Source organism: Panthera tigris, chromosome D3 (assembly GCF_018350195.1).
Source record: "Panthera tigris isolate Pti1 chromosome D3, P.tigris_Pti1_mat1.1, whole genome shotgun sequence".
Lineage (NCBI taxonomy): Eukaryota > Metazoa > Chordata > Mammalia > Carnivora > Felidae > Panthera > Panthera tigris.
In genome coordinates, this window is record NC_056671.1 from 69535465 (window position 1) to 69550148 (window position 14684).

At 50.6% G+C, this 14684-nt stretch overlaps 1 protein-coding gene across 42 annotated transcripts; it reads right to left on the reverse strand.

Annotated features, from left to right (window-relative positions):
* Window positions 1-410: 410 nt before the first annotated feature.
* On the reverse strand, window positions 411-14204 carry MBD1 (methyl-CpG binding domain protein 1). 42 transcript variants are annotated; one of them, XR_006210219.1, is made up of 19 exons: window positions 14103-14199; window positions 13540-13755; window positions 11979-12113; window positions 9454-9568; window positions 9196-9392; window positions 9025-9107; window positions 8834-8874; window positions 8315-8461; window positions 8091-8219; window positions 7844-7918; window positions 7586-7705; window positions 7435-7503; window positions 6683-6850; window positions 6031-6330; window positions 5800-5937; window positions 5314-5448; window positions 5166-5227; window positions 1970-2288; window positions 411-485 (listed from the first exon to the last, which is right to left on the reverse strand). XR_006210219.1 is itself a non-coding variant. In XM_042963162.1 (19 exons), exons 1-18 carry the CDS (start codon window positions 14132-14134, stop codon window positions 3980-3982), a joined length of 2202 nt encoding a protein of 733 aa, XP_042819096.1. In that variant the 5' UTR covers window positions 14135-14198; the 3' UTR covers window positions 411-485; window positions 3948-3979. The 42 variants fall into 42 exon arrangements, 41 of the variants coding, with proteins under 41 accessions (XP_042819096.1, XP_042819090.1, XP_042819108.1 ...); XM_042963162.1 differs by lacking the exon at window positions 1970-2288 and adding an exon at window positions 3948-4019 and having other exon boundaries at window positions 14103-14198; XM_042963168.1 differs by lacking the exon at window positions 411-485 and adding an exon at window positions 3948-4019 and having other exon boundaries at window positions 2207-2288; window positions 5800-5892; window positions 14103-14201.
* Between the last annotated feature and the right edge of the window lie 480 nt (window positions 14205-14684).

The following is a 14684-nucleotide window of genomic DNA, read 5'->3' on the forward strand; positions in this document are numbered from 1 at the left end:
GGGAACCTAGAAGGGGCCCTCAGCACAGGTGGAGACCACAGCTGTACTTCTGGTCAAAAGCAACGTGGTGATAACTAAAAAGCAGATTAAGAATGACACTTTGGTACTCTCCTCCTAAAGTGGGACGAGCACAAAACACTAGAGCACAGAATAAAATCAGAACCTAGTCACTGACATCTAACAACCAAAGTACAACTACTGTGTATACCGTCGCAAGGCTGCAATTTACTGTAAATTAGCATTCCTTAATCATTTGTAATCCACCCACTTCGGATTTTGTATGCGGTACGTTTCTAGATTTGGATTCCATTTCCTGAATTGCTGGTTCAGCTTTTCAGCCACAAAATAATGTCTCTTTTTTTTCTCTTTTTAATAATCTCTTTTAATAATTGTCATTTTGTCTTTTTTTCTCCTATAATGCTTCTTCTTTCAATTGCAGTTCGGTAAAATACTCATTTTCATTTACTGCTAAGAGTTTACGTAGCCTGAAACAAACAAAAAAGAAAGAAATTAGAGGTCGTCTCGGTTCCCTGGACAGAGTCCTGAGGGTCAGTTCCTTGATCTTCAAGTCCCACGGGCGACTGGCCCGCCGGTTGATCTGGGTGGAACCACCCCTCACACTACACCTTTGGGGAAAAAGGGAGGCAATGAAAAGGCCCTCAGTCAGGCACGGGGGTTGGGAACAGCAGCGGAGTTACGAGAGAGCCCGTTGGGCACCCCCAGAGGTCGTACAGCCCGAAGGATCCCGTCGAAATGAGGTCGGCGACAGGGGAAGGCGACCCTTGGCGACACTTTGCTGCCCTCGAACGTCCCAGCGTTGGTCAGAACTCGTCGTGCCGCACCCTCACCCTGGGCGCTCCCCGTAACTTAACTCCAGTTCGGTTTTGCCTGTTTTACCACTACGTGAAGAAGGAGAGTCGGCTTTTCTCCGGGTCCCGCCAAGGATTGGCTTCTGAGCCGGGCAAAGGCCACGCCCCAGGGCCGCCGAGGCCAGGGGTGGGGGGCAGCTCGTCTCCCGAGCCCTGGTGGGATGACCGCGGCCCCGGCGCCCCCTGGCGGGCCTCTTCGGAGGGTGGGGGGGCGGAGCCAGGACTAGAGCCCAGCTAGGGGAGCCTCAGCTTTCAGCCAAGCTGCCCCAAGGCCTAGAAAGCGATTGGTCCTAGGACAGAACCTGACCTAGATCTTGCCACCCACCATCCCGCTTTCTCAGAGTTAACAGTTACCACCATCAAGACACTCCCCAAATAAACACTAAATGTATGAAAACAGTAAACAGGACAATAAAAATCATTTTAAAATAATTTTAAAATAGAACAGCTCAGAGATAGAAACTATTTATATTATTTCCAATTCCTATTGTGCCCCAACAAGGTTCACGCAAGGGCTGTCCTCCCGACAGTTTTCCTGAATTCTAGATTTTCACCATTAAATTCCACGATAAAGTTGGATATCCATTCACCATTTGTAATACATATTGATGTATTTAATAAAATTGCATGGACTATATCTTTTTCATTCCTGTATCCCAGTATCAAGTACAGTGCCTACCATGGGCCAGGTTCTCAATACTTGAATGAATGATACAAAAATAGCCGAGACCAGCAAGTTTTTTTCTGGGTGGGCTTGACAGAATTTCTGTACTTGCTGGGGTCACCATGAAATCCATGGTCTTCAGCTTTGCATTTTCAGCAACGTAGCTTTATCAAGTTATCCTCAGGTGAGCAGTGAGACCCTTGGGAGCTGATTCATGGCAGGGTGGCTTTGTAATGTGTCACCTTGACTAGGCTACGTTTCCCAGAACTCCCTTCCCCGTATGCTTCCGGTTAGGATGGGCCACAAGAGACATTTTGCCTGGTAACTGGAGGGCAGAAGTCAAGCAGCAGCATACTGTTTTTACACTCGGAAGGTTGGTGCGGGGCACCAGGCACTGTTGCAGTTCACACATGTTGTCACTTATCTGCTGGCTCACCTCGTTGGTGTGGGGCAGCAGTCAGGCCTGCAGCCAGGCCTGCAGCTGCTCCACTTTCCCTGGGATCTTCCTTCAGCGTCTCTAATTCCTGGGTCAGATGAGTATTTAAGTCTGTGATGAAGGGCACCAGCTTCTTCTGTAGGACACCCACATTATCGAAGTTGGAGGTGGTGAGAGACTGACATGGGTTCTAGGCCATCTTCGCCGGTTCCAGCTCGTGCTCGTGCTCGTGCTCGTGCTCGTGCTCCTGCGCGCCAAAGCGTCCTCCGTCTCCCACACTTTACATCCATCTTCCCTTCCCGATTGCCTGCCCTGCAGACTTCAAGCTCCAGCATTAGATGTAAAGACAACAGCCTTACAGAGACTGTTTAACCAGCTCCCACTACTACATAAGGTCAAATCCCTAGAAGTCCCTTAAAATATACACATATACACATATATACCTACATATGCATATGTATATATAATTAGTGGTGCTGCTTTTCCAATGGTACTGTGATACACACTGTAGCCAGACTCTTAGAAGAGTCTGAATGCCCATCAAATAAATTTCATTTAGGACCTTACAGGTTACTAGGGTTGGGTGGCTGGGTCCTGGGGAGGGCCAAACAGTATCAGTAAATTATCCAGTCTTGACTCTGGCTTAAGTAGGTAAGGCAAAGGAAGGAACAGAGCAGGGTAGCAGAAAGGGTTAAGGGTAGGGAAATATCTAATCTACATGTAAAATACCTAAAGCTGCAGGGCTGGGACTAGAAAAAGGCAGGGGAAGACAGATAGCTACAAAATTTAAGGAGGCATGCACTCAGTCACAGCCCTGTGAAGCTGGCTACATAACAAACTGCAGGCCTGAACTTTCCGGCACTTTATGAAGACCTGGGAAGTGAGACAGGGATGAGTCAAGACTGGCCTTTATGCAGGACTTGGAAGCAGGAATTCATACTCCTAATAGAGAGGGGCCAAGAGCAGAAACCAAGCACAAAAGTCATCAATAGGCAAGGGAGGTAAGTTGTCAGCAAAGATGAGCCAGGCTGGCAGCTTTACTTCTGAAGACTGCTTTGGCAGAGGAGAATGAGGGTAACAAGCAAAACGAAGTGTCCACTGGGGAAGGATGTCCTTTAGTGTTTGAGAAATATTTACGACACCCAAGGCCTGGGAAGAACCCAGTCTCTTGGATGCAAGGGTGTTGTGACAAGGTGACCCCATCCATACAACCTTGGCACTCCCTAAACCACGCTAGAGGCAGCAGTGTAAAGGATTTGTTCTGTTTAGAGTAGTCCACCTTGTTTTCAAGGTCACTGGAAACTTCTGTTACTATAACATTACACATTATCGAATATAGTATTACGGCTTACCGTTTGGTGGCTTAAACAACAAGGTTTTTACAACCTGGATTTGATTCTATGCTTATTGATACTAGCTGTTTGACACTGGACAAGTTATGTAATTTCTTTGAGTCTGTTTTCCCGTATGTAAAAATGGGCAAAAATCATTGTCTTCCTAAAAAGACTTGAGAATTACATAGATCAGTAGGAGGAACTAACCAAATAGCAGTTCCTTTCCTCATTTATTCACATTACATTTTCAAATGCTGTCTCTCTGTGGAAATGGAAATGTTCAGAAACACTACCAGGTCTCATCCAGAAGCCATTGAAAAATTATGAAGATGGCTTGTATAGGCTGTTTTGTAGTGGCTTTTACATCCCCTCTCCACCCCAGATCCCCCACCCATAATATCCACACTTCTCATCAGTCAAGCTCCTGAGATTCGCACCAGTTGGAGCAGATACAACTTTCTATTCTTTCTCTTCCTTTCCTGCTTACTTCCTCTATAATCTCAAAGTACTGAACAGGCCTGATTCTCAGGTTTGGTGGTGGGTTTTTCCAGTTCCTATTGAATCCTACATAAGCCCCTCAGCCTATGGTCCAGCTCTGAGTAGATCAGTGTTGTCTCTCATAAAGCCAGTCTGTAAATTATCACCTTGAATCCTACAGTCTGCAGAAGCCTCCAGTCTACTGCTTTCTAGCTCCAGGTTTTTTAAGGTCCTTGGACCTAGAGAAGAGGGAGCAGGACTATATGTTGAATGAGGTTCGCTCATTGTAAAATGGAGCATCACAAAACCATTTCCTAGTATTCTGTGCCTGGAATCCATTTCCCCATAATTATCCCTTATCTCTTATCTCTCTGCTAAAATATTCCAATACTACCAACTAAACATTACCTTCTCCACTAACATATAATGATTTCACACACAAGGAAACTATTTCCTTAGATGATAGCTCCCTGAAGACAGGAATCCATGTCTCCTGAAGGATAAGCCTTCCAGGGTCATTGCATTCATCATGTTCTCTCTCACACTGCAGTATACCCAGCAGGGACTCAGTCTGTACCTGCAAACTGCCCAAGGCAGATGCAGGAGTTTCCGGCCGGCAGAAACTAGCTTGTAGGGGCAAAGGAATCCAGGTGCCTAGGCCAACAGTTTATGTCGCCTGTATCTGGGACCACGCGCACAGCCTGCGAACATTCTGCAGGAGGTAGTATTCCCCTGTCCTCCTCCCACCAGCCCTGTCCTTAGGGACAACTATCTTTCATCCTATTGCCAGGCCTGCAGGGACAGTTCTGTGAAGCAGCTGAAACTCTTAATAACCTCAACAGGCTCAGGAAAGGTTCAAGAAACACAGCCCAACTCTCTCCACAGAGGACGCTCCAGGAGGTGGACTAGCCTAAGATTGCACAGTTGCACATCTCAGGGCCCAGATCTGCCCACCCACCACTATCCAGCCCACCTGTCATCTCTTGGAGACTCCAGACACCCACAAAACCCCAAATGATGATTCACTGGATAAAAACTTATATATTAAATCTGACTCCTTCTGGATTTTCTTAGAAAGATATGGACCAGGCTTTTATCTTTTTCTTTCAAATCTCATCACAGGGCATCAAATCCTTAACCTCCACTAACCCCTGTCTCTCTACTCCCCAGCCCCCACCCCATACACCCAAGGAAAGCCCTAATCTGAACCTCAGGAGAAATCTCTAGGGTCCTACACATAACCCCTCACTGACCGGGATCAGCACAGTGACAGAAGCCTCTACCTCCCACTGCCTCATGCCAAATTGCTGGCTCTATTTTTAACACTCAGGGCCCATATCTGACCAGCACCGACCCCATACCACCCCTCACTGTGCGGGGCACACCTTGGCAACCAGACTGCTGTGTCCCGGAGGCGGGTTCCACCCAGGCTGAAAATCTCCGTGATCTGGGGAAGAATTAACATCATGGGTCATCATGGCCAATGGGGCTAAAGCAGGTTCAGGGCAGGGTGAAATGTCCCCCAGCACTGACCACGGGTGTGCCAGCCCCTCCTGCCTCCTCCTCTGGGGCCGAGTCGGAGGCGGAGTCATCCTTGCTCTCTTCCTCCTTGTCCTCCTCAGGGTCCAGTGGCTCTTGCTTCACAGGTGGCAAGTCTGGGTCCACTGCCTGGGAGAGGTGGGAAACAGGCAGCAGTCAGAAGGACAGGGTTGGCCTAAGAAAAGAGTCTCCTTATCAGCCAACCTGTCAGTATACTGACAAATCCCACTTCTGTCACACTTCAGCCTGGAAAATCCATCTCTCTGCCTACAAACCTTTCCCATTCCTCAGAGTTCCATTTTTGTTAGCTGGGCAGCAAAGCAGGCAAAGTTAGTTGCCTGGGGAAGGTGGGGCATCTGTCAGACAGGTGGGGTAATTTTGTGGTGAGGCTGCAATCCGCGTATCTGTTGCTCTGCTCAAAGAACCACCATCATGGCTCACCATCACTCTGCTCACAGACCACCCATCACTGACCCCCACCTTGCTGGGGCAGCCAGGCAGCAATACAGGAGAAGTCAGGATGGCTGTGCCCGGTGTCCAGTCTTCCTGGGCATCCGCCTTCTCTTGCTTCACCTGGGGTAAGGCCACAACCCAACTCAGGCCAGGGCACTGGGCCTCCTGTGTGAAGGAGGATTGCAGCAGTCTTGGTCCCAGCTTCCTGGCACAAGGCTGGGTAGTTCTGGGAAGGGCAAGCTAAGATGGGATCCTCACCTGCAACAGGGCTTCTGTGGAAGCTGCAGCAGGGCCAGGCACCTGCACGGGACTGCTTGCACCTTCCCGTAAGAACACAAGATCAGTGCCAGGTGGAGGCAGCACAAAGCCACTGCCTGTTTCTTGTTTCATTGGAGTCTGGGCATGGCCTGGTCGGGTTGTGGGTGTGGTCAAGGAGGTCTTCAGTATCTGACCCAGACGGGGCCTTCGAGTAGAGCCAGGCCTCTTTCGACGAGAGTAAGGTGGGGGCGGCCCTGCCCCATCCTCAGATCCTGCCCAGACACTAGGCAGCAGCCGCTTCTGAAGAAAGATAGGATGTTATGGCCACCTGATGCAATGATTGACCACCCTGCCCTGATCAACATGCCTGCTAATCCCCATTAGTCACGGCACAGAACATGCTTTCACATGAAGCCCTCATCACTGAGCTTGCTAGTCTCCTGTTAATGCCACTGCCACTCAGATTCGTTCATCCCAGCACAATGTTTGCTAATCGTTGGCTGAACCCACCGCTCCATCTACTCCTCTGAAGATGCAGAATCTGGCCTGCCCTACCCACCAGGCATGCCCACCATTCCCAGGCACGGCAGGGAAGGGGGGGGTGGCCCTAGGTCAACATAGCCCACCCACCTCACTCTTCTGCATCACCCACCATAGCAAACTGCAGGCATTGGCGCCAACGACACTTCTGGCGCTTTTGGTTGCTGCCCCCAAATTTAGGCTTGTCACAGCAGAAGTCGCAGCGACCACAGTCCATCCGCCGTAGGCAGGCTGCACAGGCCCCACACTTGCGGTTCTGCCGGCGATTGGTGTAAGGCTGCTGGGGGACAGGCAAAAGGGGGGGGGGGTGCTGTTACTGGCACCATTCAAGTGCTGTTCTTGTTGCCCCTTCACTAGCTCCATCAGAGGGAACTGGCTGTGCACTGGTCTCAGTCACACCTCAGCATCTGGTAGTTCCAACACCAGGCACTATCACTGCACCGGACAGTGCCCAAGAGCATTAGGACTGTGGCTGTTCCAACGCAGTATCCATCACTTCATCTGCTAGACCAGTAGTTACCAAGACAACGTCTTTGACCCCCACCTCCAGTGGCATTTTGCTGACCCTCTATAGCTGCCGATGCTGTGCCTGCTGTTATCTGCTCAGCCTATGTGAACTCCATTCCCTATGCTGGCTTTTCCTATTAGCCCCACCAGAGTGTTGATTCATCTGACATTAGGTACTATCACTGCACCTGTTGATCCCATGTTAGTCCCTCCCCCATTGTCTGCTTATCCCATACTAGTACCCATTACTGTGTCTTGCTGTTCCCCTATTAGGCCCATTGCAGCAGTTGCTTCTTTGGGATTAACCAAGTGCCCTGGGAGGGTCTAGGCTTGTCCAGGTAGGGTGGGGCCACTCACTAGCTCGTCCTCGTCTACACAGTAATAGATGAACTCGGCAGGTGGCGAGGGGACCAGGGCTCTGGGGTGCTGCAGAGGCAAATGGGTGGGGTCAGGGCAGGTACTGGGTAAGGTTATAGTTGTGCCTTCCCCCTGCCCACCAGGGCCTCACCAGCTCTGGGGACTCTGGAGGCTGTGACAGGGGAACTGGAGGCAATGGCTGGGTTCGGGGGGGGCGCCGCCGGGCAGCCATCTTGGAGTCGCAGCCTCCTCTACGGCGGCTACGTTTACCCTGGGAGAAAGCCAGAACAGAAGTTTAGGCTTGGTGGAACCAGGCAGACACAGGACCCCTACCCCCACCCCCACCCCCAAAAGGAGTACAGAAAGCATGCGTGGGACAGGCAGACAGAAGGTGGGGTGCAGCACTCACAGCAGGGGGAGCCACAGCTAGGGGAGGGCGTCGTTGACATCGCTGATGGTGGCGACGGAGACGGTGGGCAAGGTGCTGGCAGACAGGGGCAGGTAGGTGAGGCCAGGGAGGTGAGCATGAGGTGGGGGAGAAAAGAAGACATGAGGTGGGCAAGGCTGGGAGGAAGCAGCAGCAGCAGTAGCAACTTTAATAGCAGAATGAGCTCTGCCCCAGCCCTGGCCCCAACAGCACTGGCCCCTCTACTCACCCGTAGGCAGCGCCGTTGGACACACCTCCACTGGCGCCTGAGACCAGGGCGGGGAGGGCGAAGGCAGACTCGGCAACGGCCACAGTCCTCTCGGGTCTGACACCCCCGGCACACTCCACACCCTCGGCTCTGTCAGGGAGGCCAGAGGTATGATGTATGGGGCCAGGGCTCTGAGAGCCAGAGGACAGGGTGAGCCTTGGGCCCACCCTACCTGCCCAACTCACCCTTTCCACAATCCGGAGGCACCGTCTCCGCTCACACTTGCAGAACAGCCCCGAGGCCACATCATGGGGCAGCTGCAGAAGGCAGGTGGAGCAGGCCCCGCAGTCCTCGGTTACCCGGCAGGCCTCACACTCCCCGCAGCCCACACGCTGCCAGGAATGGGTGGGGCGAGGTCACAGGCCCAGACAGAGTAGCTCCAGGTATGCTGCCCCTTACGTGTATGTTTTGAGACCCCACTGCCATGTCTAGTAGTCCACCATATGCCTCATCACTGTATCTGACAACTACTAACAAGCTGTCACCAGAGGCCATCCCCAAAGTCTCCAAGTGCCCGGTTAACCTCATCGCTGTGTCTGCTGATACCCCATTAACACATTACTGTCCACTGACCATAGCTAGCTCCCTACAAAACGATTCTGACACCCTATGGATCCATCATCATTCCTTCAGACCTTCTTACCAGCCCCCATCACATCCTGCTCCCACCGCACACTTGTGAGGAGGAGGCAGGTCGTGCTTACCTTAAACATCCTCTGTTCCCGGTTGAAAGCAATTCTCTGCGCTGAGGAAAGGGAGGCGGAAGAAGAGAAGTGGACAAGGAGCATCAGATAGCTAACCTCATCCACCATTCAACCTGAAAGCTGACAGTGGTGTCCCAGCTTGACATCAGATCTGCTCCACCTCTACCTCCCAGGGCTCTGGGGCCACTCACCTCGGCAGTCCTTGCATAATGTCTTGAGCCGCTGCCTTCGGGTACCATCTCCTGAGAAGCTGATTCCACAGTTCTCACAGCACCTGGGATAAGGAAACATGGGTGTGGGAGGCTGAGTACATCTCCAACCACAACCCTCACCCTCTTGGCTCACTTTAGGCCAACACTCACCCAGGTGCAGGGAGTGAAGCTGGGGCTGTGTCAGCATTAGCCTTGGTCTCATCTCCTGGGGCCTCCTTCCTGACCTCACCCTTTTGAGGTCCAACCTGACGTTTTCGAGTCTTGGCTGGCCGTGAAGGCTTCTTCCGCTTCCTGCTAGGGACAGCTAAGGGCTGGGCCTGCAAATGAGAGGGAAAGCAGGAAGAGATCTGTCGGTGGGTGTTAGGTGGCTCAGTCACCCCTGCCTGGGTACCCCACACTGTGTAGTACCTTGGGGGCTGGATAGCACAGAATGCCTTGTTTGAAGTCGAAGAGGGTGAGGTCACACGCAGGGCCCAGGTATCGGGTCAGCTCAACTTTGCTTCGGATCCTGTCTCCTGTGGGGCTGGGAATGGGCCAGGATGGATTGGTACCCCGGTGGAGCCATGGCCACTCCACCAACACAACCCTCCCACTGGGCTCATGAACAGACCTGCAGGGCTGGCAGGGGATAGAGGGCTGGCAGCCTGGGATTGGCCTGTGAGCCCTACCAGGTCTTACCCCAACTAAGCTTGCATAGCAGAAATATAAAATGTGTATAAATACCAGCATATATACAAACACAAATGAAAAATATAAATAAATACATGTTTACTTATAACATACACTACTAATTGTAGTCTGTTCATGTAAATAAACATAAACACGGACAGAAATACAAACTTGTCGAATGATGTACAAATGCATTAAAGTTAACATACTAAATACATAGAAAGGAAAAACACAGGAGAAGCGTCTGAAAACATACACGTGAATAAATGAACATATAAACATATATATATATAAAGACATGCGTAAACAAACAAATGCAACTACATGTAAAACAAAGTAGGAGCAACTAATATTCTCGGAGAGAATACCCCACAGGTCTCTAGCATTTCTGCATGTCTTGCAAGAGAGGCACTGATAGTCCTTTGTTATGAACTATCTTTTCAAGGATGTTTGTACAGCAAACAGCCTTGGAAGATAAGAGATAAGTTCTCCTTCCAGAGCAAAGGGAAGGCATCCTTACTGTCCTAACATTATAAAAGATTGGATTCCTTAAGCTCAGGGTTCCTTTCCTACAACCCAATGCATGGGCAGATGTTAGTCAGTTCTCTTCAGGTTACCCTATGGGAACTGGCATTTGGGGAACTGGCACAAAAATAATGACATTCTGGATACTGCTGTTACTGTGAATAATAAACTATCTTTCATCTCTGACCCAGGAGTCTCCTATATCCTACCAGCATCCACAAAATTGTAACATATTCGTTATCTTGCCCTAATTAAGATAAAACCTGTTGCTTTACGGTTCTTGACAAAAGTATTTAAAATTTAAAATTTTGACAGTTTCACACAAATTATGAATATGGGGATAAACATATAATTAAGTATAAGCAAACATAATTATATTCATGATTTTGCTATATTCCTCCACAAAAACAACTACTTAGACCAAAAAAAAAAAAGTTCAGGAAGAGTGAAAAAAATTCAATAATCACCTTGGATCCTTAAATGTGAACTGCATATAAACATGTACATTTTGTGCATTTATAGTCGATTCCCATTATTCCTGGTATGTCTTATAGAGTCACGCTGAACACTGAATTAGTGAATCTAGAACCTCTGTTCTTCTGGAACTATAGCTTAAGGTAATGTGAGCCCCAGGGGACATTTCTGTCAACTAATCGATATGTAGCCTTGTTTTATTGTTTTCCTATTTAAAGACACTCTACTTAATACATTCCTACGAATGACTGACAGCATGGCCTTTGAATGATTTAAAGTCAGGAGCTTCGGAGACCATTTATGTTACACAGCTACCTTTACCACGGTCCTTGTAAAACAAGCCAGTCTCCTCAGTAAAACCTATTCTGCATGACACTTTTCACACGTAACACTTACCAGGTATTTTTAAAATTCCTCTGCAAACTCTTGATCTGCAGGACCTGCCTTGTATGCAAATTTAACATCTTTCACGATGTACGCCTTTTGAAACATGTGAGCCAGTCAGTACTAGCTGAGACAGGTTTAACATATTCCTAATCAGGGGTAACACAACCATCAATGTCCTTGGCTTCCAGTCTCTCACACTGTCCACTACATTTTATTTTATTAAGTATTTCCTTATGCATCTTCAAATTTGGCTATTTTTCCACCTTTCCCTTAACTTCATCACGTACTATACATGTTACTTCAGCATTTTCCAGAGCAGACTCGTGTACAAATCAGAACATTTCCTTTTCTTTTTCTAAATGTACCACATTTTTGATTCATTAACATTGAACTCACACCTAACAACACTGCAACTCACAAATAAAATTTATTTAACGTGTTATTCTCTTCTTACAGCATATCATAAGACTTCTTGCACTTAAAACACTAGACAGCACTTCAGGGCTATACTTGGGGGGGCATTGTAAATACGAAAATCACCAATAAAAAGTGCAAAAATGTGAAAAACACAGCACTTAGCAGATCATGAAAAAGATACTTGTTTACAGTATATGAACTAAAATAAGAAGGCCTCATTCAACCTCAGCTGGGAATGAGTGTATCAGGGAACTTAAATTTTTTGCTGTTCTGTGCATGTCTATGAATGACCATGAAAGTATAGTGAGTACCGACTTTCAGTGAGTAGACTAATTTGGAAATATGGAATCTGCAAATAATAAGAATCGACTATATTTGCATAATTTCAACCCATCCACAAATTTAACCACACCCCCTGATTTTAGCCCTATCCGTGACTCTGTCCACAACCCACCCAGTACCTCTGGTAATAGGTGTCTGAGCGTCCACAGGTGGCACCTGACTTTCGAAAGACTTCACGGCGCTTCCAGCCGGGGCCCAAGGCTGGGCAGTCCAGCCAGTCCTCAGCCATGGGGGCCACAGGAAGGAGCAGCGGCCTGCAACACGGAGGGGGCAGTGGGAAAACTGAGGCTCTAGGGGAGGACATGTTGGGCCCTAACCACACAAACCGCCGGTACTTAGTAATGCTTTTCCAAGACCTGGGACCTACCACAGGCAACTGGCCAATACAAGAAAGAGAAAAATCCCCTTTCCCACCTCATTCTTCCCTGTCCTGGGCCCAGGAGCTTGTCATTCCTACCCCTTCTTGACCTGGCAGCCCTGTCTCCAACTTTAAAGTCCCCATCCTCAACCCAAAGATCCTCATGCCTCCCTCAATGTCCCGATCCCCAATTCTTCCCCATCCTCAGCCTGAGAACTCATCACTTCTCCCCACTGCCAACCTAGGACCCTGTCATTCCCCCCAGGAGACATTCTCTATCTTTGACCCACTGGCCCCTATTCCTCCCCTCTGTCACCCTGAAACCTCCATACCTCCCATCCTCAGCCTGAGAGGGCCCATTCCTCCCATCGTCAGCCCAAGAGGCCCCCATTCTGCTCGTCCCCACACCAAGGTCCCAGCACTTGGCCTCAGTATTCTGACCTCCCGTTCGCTCCCTTCCTTGACCCAGGAGTCCCCAGTTTCCCTTTCAGTCAAAAGCCCTCCCATTCCTTCCCTTTCTGACGTCCCCTTACCTGCTACCTCCACTGTTACTGCCTCAATTTCCTGTGTCCTCTGCCAGGCAGCCCGCAGCTTCTCCACACCTTTACCCTGAACACCCCTCATTCCTTCTGCTCCTCAGCCCGAAAGCCTCCTCATCTTCCCTGTCAGTGTTCTGAGCCACAAGTCCTCCCCAATCTCAGTCCCCAGACCGCCTTGTTCCTCTCATGTTCAGCTAAAAAGTTTCTCATCCCCTCCCTTCCCTTCTGTGTCTCCTACCTTCTATTCTGCTCATCACCTGAAGAGACCCTGATTTCTCCCCTCAGCATGCTGAACCAACCCCCCTTTCGTCCCCGTTCTTGTCCCAAGATCATGCCCATCCCTAGCTCAACATTCTAAACCCCTCTTACTTCACGTTCTCCAGAGGAAGCCCCCGTCGCTCCCTTTCAGCATCCCAACGCCTCCATCTCTTCCCGTTATCAACCTGAGAACCCCTCATTTCTCCCTCTCGGCGTTCTGAACCCCCGTTTCTCTCTCCTTAACCTGAGAGGCCCCGAGATCTCTCCTCAGCGTTTAGATCCTTCCCCATTCCTCTTCGTCCTCGTCCAGGCTCCCGACACGTCCACCTGTCAGCGTTCTGAGCCCCATTCCTCCCCGTCCTCCGCCAAAACCTCTCTATTCCTCCCTTCAATATTCCGACGCCGCCATTCCTCCCACTCGTCGGCCTGAGGGCCCTTCATTCCTCTCCGTCAGCGTTCTGAGCCTCAATTCTTCCCCATCCTACGCCTGAGCGCTCTCCATTTCCACCCTCACGACTGTCTCACCAGCTCGGCACCGGGCCGGTAGCTTCCGCCGCTCTAGGTCCGCGGACCCATGGCGAGGGTCCCGCCTGTGACTCCCGCCTTGCCCTGCTCTTCTTCCTCCTCCGCAGACGCTTCCTCTGAAGCGATAGCTGTCGCTGCCGCGGCCGTTCGTTGCTCCCGGAACCGGAAACCCGCTGCCCACCTCTAGGGCTCCGCTCCCGGCAAGACGCCTGCGCGCTAATGCCCCGCCAGCGTTGGCCCTTAGTGGGGAGGACTCCGCGCCTGCGTGCTCAGTCCCACAGCGGCGCGCGCCTCCCGTCCCGGCACTACTGCGCTTGCGCTCTAACATCCAACTACGGCTCGCACCCCCACCGGAGACCTGCAACACTTGAGCTCCTCACCTCGCCAACCGACGCTTTCGCCCCACTCCGCCCACCTGGTTTGCGCCTGCGCTCTCTTAAGGGGGCGAGGAAGGTTGGGGCCCTATGATGTTTCCCTGGCGGTCTCCACCAGGGGTAACCTAGCGGAAGGGGCGGAGAAGCCTGAGGTTGTGCCGTAGCCCTCCTCTCCCACCTCTCGCTTACGTCGCGCCTGTGCTCTCCGGTTCCCCGAACATCTGCCCCAGGACTATTGTGTCCCGCTCTCTCCGGCCCGCCGAACGGTTACAGGAGCGCGCGGGGACTGGTACTGCCGCACGCTGAGCCCAGCTCCTTCCGCGGGAACTGGAGAAGGGGGCGTGCCTCGCTGCAGGTAAACAGAAGGTCCGTGCAACCGAGAAGGGCGGGTCCGTTCTGGAAACGTAGTGCTGTGGGGACTCCCAGACTGACATCAAGAGGGCGGGATGGAGACTTCTGTTACATACGTGTCCCAAAAGAGAGGCTTGTGGGGAACAAGGGACCTTATGTCCGCCATTGAATACATCTAGTTTGGAGAATGTCAGTGCTGACACAAGTGGTAAATGAGCCACACGCTGAATTAGCGCTAACTGGATACCCAGTTTCAAAATGAAAGGCTGAGAATGTAGGTGATTGGGCTCTCAGCAAGTCATATCCCCCACGCCCACGGGGGCTCCTGCAGAGCACAGAGTAAATGCCAACAGTGTACTCGAAGCTGTATACTGCAGCCCCTCCTGAGGTATAAGTGTGCCACAGCCCATCTACCCAAGG